The sequence below is a fragment of the Rhagoletis zephyria genome, unplaced genomic scaffold (genome assembly GCF_001687245.7).
Source record: "Rhagoletis zephyria isolate East Lansing unplaced genomic scaffold, Rhagoletis_zephyria_1.1 Rzeph_scaffold_05657, whole genome shotgun sequence".
NCBI lineage: Eukaryota > Metazoa > Arthropoda > Insecta > Diptera > Tephritidae > Rhagoletis > Rhagoletis zephyria.
Window position 1 is genome coordinate 28,833 of NW_016162740.1, and position 7,180 is coordinate 36,012.

The 7,180-nt window shown below is 38.2% G+C and overlaps 1 protein-coding gene across 3 annotated transcripts in view; it reads left to right on the plus strand.

Moving 5' to 3' along the window:
* The window catches only part of Plp (Pericentrin-like protein), a 33,839-nt gene extending 27,515 nt beyond the window's left edge, over positions 1–6,324 (plus strand). For 2 of the 3 annotated variants that reach the window (XM_017628001.1, XM_017628002.1), the window contains exons 5-8: positions 242–949; positions 1,188–3,586; positions 3,656–3,766; positions 5,301–6,324. In XM_017628001.1, coding sequence (XP_017483490.1) covers positions 242–949; positions 1,188–3,586; positions 3,656–3,766; positions 5,301–5,553 — 3,471 coding nt within the window. In that variant the 3' untranslated portion in view covers positions 5,554–6,324. The remainder of the gene's footprint in view (positions 1–241; positions 950–1,187; positions 3,587–3,655; positions 3,767–5,300) is intronic. The other variant, XM_017628003.1, reaches the window with a different exon arrangement.
* Positions 6,325–7,180: the final 856 nt, after the last annotated feature.

Genomic DNA, 7,180 nt, shown 5'->3' on the forward strand with positions numbered 1-7,180 from the left:
TTTTTACAATCACGCGTTAATCTAAATTAATATTGGCATAAAGTAGCGACAGTTAATTGCGACTTTGGTTTTCCTCGACTTACCAGCATTTTAAAGCTTTAATTTTGTACACTTTCTAGATACTAATGCAATGTGGATATCTGTAATACTATTGACATTTTAAATCAGGATAAATAGGTGTATATTGAATTCATCCTAAAATACCGAATATTTGCCTTCTCTGTTTTGTGTTTCTCTTTAGGAACTGCAGCATGAACGTGATTCGTTACAGGAGCGTATGTCTGAGCAAAAACAGAGGATCTCTACACTGCAATCTCGCCTCGAAGAGCAAAGAAAGCGTGCAATGGAGCTACAGCGGGTTGGTTCAGCTGACTTAAATGTGCGTATTCATGATTTACAAACCGAAATCCAAAATCTGCGCGAGACACTTTCTGTACGCGACAAGCAGATCGCTACAATGAAGCAACAACTGGAAAAGAGCAAAGTTGCAATAGACCGCCTTGAAGCAGAGCTGGCAGTGGAGCACCAACCGGACCGCAGTATTGTGGAACGCTTGGAGGCTGAGTTGAAACAAAAAAATGCAAGCATACAACTGCTGAAGGAGAAGATTAAGAACGAGATGATAAACAAGTTGGCATTGCCTGATTTAATGGAGACAATGTTGGCTGATAAGAATGAGGAGATCGATCATTTGAGAGAACAATTGGAGTCGAAGGAGAAAGAAATACAGGAACTCAACTCGAGTCAGGCATCCAGTTTGGGCGCCGGCTTTGGCGGTAAGAGTGGCAAAGAAGAAGTGAGCACAAAGTTGAGTGCTCGCACTCTGAGTGACATTGTGTCCATTAGCGATTTCGATGAGCCCGATGTGATGCGGCGCGCAGCTGTAGTCCAGGAGACAACGCCGATACAGTTGCCAGAGGGTAACCGCGGTTTCGGTATTCACACAGTGGTAAGAAGAAAAGTCAACCGTACATTAAATAATGTATGTACATACGTATTGCAATACTTTGTTTTTTTTTTTCAGAATACTTCAAAGCAAGCAGTAGCGAATTTGACGCAGAAACGTAGCGANTCAGTTGCCAGAGGGTAACCGCGGTTTCGGTCTTCACACAGTGGTAAGAAGAAAAGTCAACTGTACATTAAATAATGTATGTACATACGTATTGCAATACTTTGATTTTTTACAGAATACTTCAAAGCAAGCAGTAGCGAATTTGACGCAGAAACGTAGCGAGGATTTGTCTGGATTTGTTGCGTTACGTCCAGCCAATACTTTTGAGAATCCGCACTACTTTCAAGACCCAAATGTCCTTACATTGACGGGTCAGTCGGCGGCAACGGCTACGCCACCCATGGTGCCGCGTCAAATTAACTTTTCCGCATTGACTGAAGACTCAAAGTTGAAAACGCCTGGCTTGGAAATATCAGCAGTAGAGAGAAAGGGTGTTGAAGAAAAAGAAATGTACCAGAAACTAGAGCATGAGGTTGCTGAGCTAAGAGAAAAGCTGCTATTGGTTTCTACTGAGAAAGAGAAAGCAATTTGTGAAAAGGATCAAGAAATGCAAGCCATGGAAGAAGAGTTAGTTGCTACACAAGTCCGATTAGGCGGCCTTCAGCATGAGCTGGAGCAACGGCAAACTGAAATAGAGGAGTTAAAAAAGGACGAACAAAAGTGTTTGAATTATCAAACAGAAATCGCTGAAAAAACCGCAGAAATTGAACTGCTGCTAAGCTCTCAGGAACGTTTGACCAAAGAAAATAAGGAACAGCAAGAACGATTGACTAAAGGCGAAAAGGAGTTGCTTAACTATAAGGATAATGACCAGCGCTTACAAAGACGTATTACGGAGTTGGAAGAGAAAATACTGCAGTCTACGGAGCACGAAGTGAACGAGCGCGAGAGTTTGCGTAAAGAGTTGAGAACGCTAAGTGAAATTCATGAGCAGTGCAAGAATACAGTGCGTGAATTAGAGATGCGCAAGCTAGACATTTCCAACCTAAACGAGCAACTCAAAGCCAAGGACCAGCGCTTACATATGATAACTAATAAATTGATACAAGCAGATGAGAATGTCAGCGAGCTTCAGCAGAAACTGTCTTCACTGGAGGAGGAGGTGGAACGCTTACGCCAGCAACCTAACAGCGATAACAGCTCAAAACAGTATTCGGTTGATGAAATTGCACAACAAGTCGAAAAAGAGCTGAATTATTCAGTACAACTAGACTCCAACATATTGCGCGCTATTGAAAGTGAGGAAGAAAACAATTTAGACCGCAAGAGTCGCGATAAGGCATCGCAAGAACCCCATAAGACTGAAGCGCAAGGCACAGATGATGAGAATTTCACAGGAGAACGTGAGCTGTTAAACCAGTTAGAGGTTTTGAAGGCGCAAATAGCCGTAGAACATGAGCAAAACGAAGAAATGCGCCAAGAGTTGCTGACTGAGAAACAGCACTCGCAGGAAATACAAGAACAGGACGTCCTGATTATTGAGGCGATGCGCAAGCGACTCGAAACTGCGCTGGAAAAAGAAGACGAGCTTCACAAGCTGTTAGATATCGAACGTGAGCGTTGCGAGCGCGTGCACACACAGTTGACCGCCATGCAGCGTGCTGAGTCGCGTCGGAATTCATTGCTGCTTAAATCGCCAAGCGATTCACCGCGCAAATCACCACGCTCGCTGGGCACCGATTTCGAGTCAGAATTAGCAGAGCGATTGAGAAGTGAAATCAAGATGTTAACAGCACAAAATGAGCGGGAGCGCGAACGTTGTGTCGATGCACAACGTTCCAGTGAACGTGAGCGTCAACGCCACGAAAACGAGCTGCAGGAACGTGTTGAGTACTGTGAGAAGTTGAAGCGCGAAATGGAAAAGTTGGCGCGCGATAAAGATTCGGCTGAACAAGAGAGCGAGCACTTGCAGGAGCGTCTCATCTTACAGACACAGGAGATTGAGAGTTTGGAAGCTAGACTTGCGACTTTACAAGAAGCAGAAACGCGTCGTACTACGCGACGCGATCGCCAACAAAAAGAAAGTGCGCAATTGCTTGGTGAAATACAGGAAGTTAAGTCATTGCTCTTGGCCACCGAGACGGAACGGGATAATCTGCTGAAGAGCATCACGCAGTTACGCTTCGATGTCGAGCGTTCGGCGCAGCGTGAAGCCAAACTAGCCGAAGCGCTTGCTAATGCAAATATTAGTGCCGCCGAAGCCTCTGTGCCACAACAGTTTCTGCAAAAGATGAAGGAGATTAACGCCTTGTTGGCAGAGAATACTCAAGAGAACCGACAAATGGCCGAGACTGTTCAGTTCCTCGTTGAGGAGAGACGTCAACTACAGAAGAAATGTGAAGAGCTCGAAGCACAGCTAGGTGGTACGGCGAATGTGGCGGATCTCGAGGAACGCTGCAATCATCTGTTGGGTCGCTATTTGCGGGTTGAGTCACATCGCAAGGCGCTTGTATACCAGAAACGTTACTTGAAAATTTCATTGCAAGGCTATCAGGAGAGTGAACAACGCGCACTGGCCGCGCTAAATGGTGGACACATTATGCAAGCGCAGCGCAACTGCAAGATGTTATTCAAGTGAGTTGTGGATAGTATTAAATACGATTTTTTAGGGTATTAAATGGGTATCCGTTATTTATATTGTAGGACTGTCGCTTTGGCCGTTGTCGCCATTCAACGCATGAAATATATTGGCCGCACCTGGCGCACCGGCAAGCGGATAGTATCGAAATCTGTTTTTACAATAACACAGCAAAAGTAAGTAAATAGTTAATGTGGAGAAACCAAAAACAATACTTTAGTAGGGGGTGGGAGGCTGGCCAATTAAATCTAATTTCCTAACATATTTTGTCTTTCTAAGCGCCAATAACAATAAAAAATCTGCTGTAACTGTTAATCTACAAGTAAAGCTCAATAAAGTCGAAAAAGAAAAAAATCAGGTGTAGCTCTAAGTGAGTATGTTACTTGCTTCAATAGTTAGTTATGCGTCACCGTCACAGATTTACGCGCCCATATAGCAAATTTTTCATTTTGAGATTGCATAGTAGAGCTGGAGAAACACCGATGTTGTCAAACATTCCAAGTTTGAAAGAAACAATTTGAGAATTAGGCTATTTAGCCTTTCACTTTGTAAATTTTCGCTTGGGATAAATTCTATTATATAAAAAACGCTTATAAAAATATAACGTTTATTTTTTCTATATTTAACTTGAATAATGCTTTTGTCCCTTCAAGGGCTTGAGATCAAAAATTACTTATGTATATATAAGGCACGGTTTTAAGTATTTTAAAAATTATTAAGATTTTGCTGACGTATGAGTAATTAATTTGAATATAAAAATGATGTTTAATGCTTTTTTCTCTGCAAGGACTCGATATCAAAAATTACTTTTATATAAATGAGTTTTGCCCCNACAAGGCTTTAATTATTGTATGATGTAAGTGAGGTACTTATGAATAATTGCTTAACTTTACCTTTTTACGAGCCAAATAAATTTAGGTTTGCAATTTACAAAAACATCGATGTTGAGAAATAAACATCGATGTTAGCAGCTCCTATAAAAACATCGATGTTTCCATCTGTGTTTTTCCAGCTCTATTGCATAGTTATCATCTGGCGGTTAATTCTCTCAAAGTTTACCATCCTAGTGCAATTAGTTAATATTTCCTCTAAAAAAAAATCACAAATGCATTAAAAACGTACCACTGTAGATACTTTAAATTGTATTTATATTAGCTAATGTATCTGCATCAACCAGCGCACCGCAATATGATTTATTTATTTTTAACCGTATATGTATGATTAAGATAAACGTTCAGCAAATCAATGATATGGTTCATCTGCATATGGCGAAAGATTTTATTGGAACTGGGAAAAACGTGTTCCACGCTGAAAAGCATAAAGGGGAAATCCTTTATGAACTACTAATTAATTTTAAATATAAAAAAATTAGTAATAGACATAATTTTTTATTAAAATATATTATTTGAATTATTTTTAATCTTTATTGAATTTAAATTTCTCAAAAGCCGCTTTAATGTAAGTCAGAATTTTTTCGATATGACAATTTTGATTTAGTTCGGTTCGTTTAAAGGAGCTCTGTTGAACTGCATCAAAATTGCCACATCAGAAAAATGCTGACTTGTTCCTTTTTGCAATTAACCGATTCAATTCTAAAGCATCTCTGCACCTCTTATGTTTCACATGCATGTTCCATCCGAATTTTAATTAATTTTTAAGTTTTTATTTATAAACAAAGAAATTATAATGCTTCAAACCCCCTTCTTGTAGACCGCCACAGCCGCCAATGCTTACATGCGCTGCTGTCCATTCAACGTATCCGAAGTCTCCTCCAACAATGCCATTCTACAATCCGCCTAGTCTGATGCGGCCCAGAGACCGTTCATTTCAGTCACTGAAGTCGCCAGCGCTGGTCCACGACTGTATGAATGGTGAAGGTGCCGATGATGGTGTAACATCAACTACAACATTAAATCCTGTGCCAATATTCGATTGGCCACGCATGCAGCCATTTCAACATTAGCACCTGCTATTACCAGAGCCCTGACATTACCCGATAAGTGCATGTCCGTAAATGCTCATATATAAGACTTTCTCGAAATATCAATTCATTGAAAGCGTTGTATCATAGGAATAAGCAGAATTATACATATAAATATAGAATTAAAAGTTAAAAAAAAATATGATTGCAATATAGCTCATGATCAAAAACAATGTCACAAATATTCGTTCAGTCTTGTATGTTCGCCCAATAGATCAAATTAAGAGTACGTTAAGTTATGTAAGGTATTCATTAACTTAATTGTAAGTCTAGTCGTTAGTATATTTATACATGCTCACATTTTATTCTATTTTCTTATATCTGCACAATAGTTATGTGCTTAAAAGTTATGTATGTTATAATCCAGTATTTTATTCAACACATTTCCGAGCGAAAGATAGTTTCTTTTGTATTCGACTAAATTAATTCAACTCTTTTTTACTTTGATTAACAATTGAATTTCATTTAAGTTTAACACCTAAATTTTTGCTCACTCAGAAATTTCCTTTACTAATTTAATGTGAGTAATTTTATTTAAATTATATTGAATGATTTACAAATTATTTTGGGATACTTTGTTTTTGGGCAAATCTTCATTGGAATGGTTTGTTTTGACTTTCGAATTTTCGTTCACTTCCACAAAATCAAAGTGCCTTAAAAGATTTTATAACAAATCGAAATATTTTAAAATGTAACTAAGTATTTTTTAACAACAACAAAAATAAAAAATATGTTAAAGTCACATTTGTTGTATTTCAAATAAAACTTTGGCGTAATATTTAAAAATTACAAACAAAATTTTACTGTGGAAAATTTTGCTAAGTGGTAGCACAATGTGGTAGATAATGTGGCATTTTGTTAAAGTTATTTAGCATATGGGCGTTTCCTGCGTTACGGACGTTCCGTTTGGAGACACTTTTTTCATTATAAAAACTTTAGTAGGCTCTGAATGAACACAAAATTTATGTCATGAGTAGTCATCATCAAAACGTATCTGAAAACAATAAAAATATTTTCCACAAATGTTATATGGTAAGTGAATAGCGATTAAAAGTTCCCGTTCAGACGTTTCCAAAATGGAACTCGTATCAAAGATGACTGATGATTTTTGCTAAATTCTGCGAATCTGTTACTGGTACAAAAAAACGATGTATGAATGGTTGTTAGAATAATAAGCAGCCATAACAATTGCATGAACTTAAACTTCCTAACGATGTTTAGTAGCTGCCAAAAACTGTTCGAAGTTGTTCGGACGTTTAGATTTTTTCCAGTGGATACAATTTTTTGTTTAAGAATTTAAACAAACTCGTTTTTTTAATGCAAATATGGGGTTTTATTGTAGATAAATCTACATCTATATAAAGGCCTTTATTAACGTTCGTTAAAGTCATTTCTTCGTACAAGCAGACGTACATATCGACGCCTCCAAATCATACTATGCTAAGTCGTGACTAAGTCTAAGCTGACTTAGGGTCGTTTTCTGAAGTAACCTTTAACTTTAACACTTTATATTTAAAGGTCGGATTAAAAATAAAGCTATGGGTAAAGTTAAGCATTTCTATTATCGTTTTTTTTGACGTATATATATTTCGTGGTTGTAAACCAATTT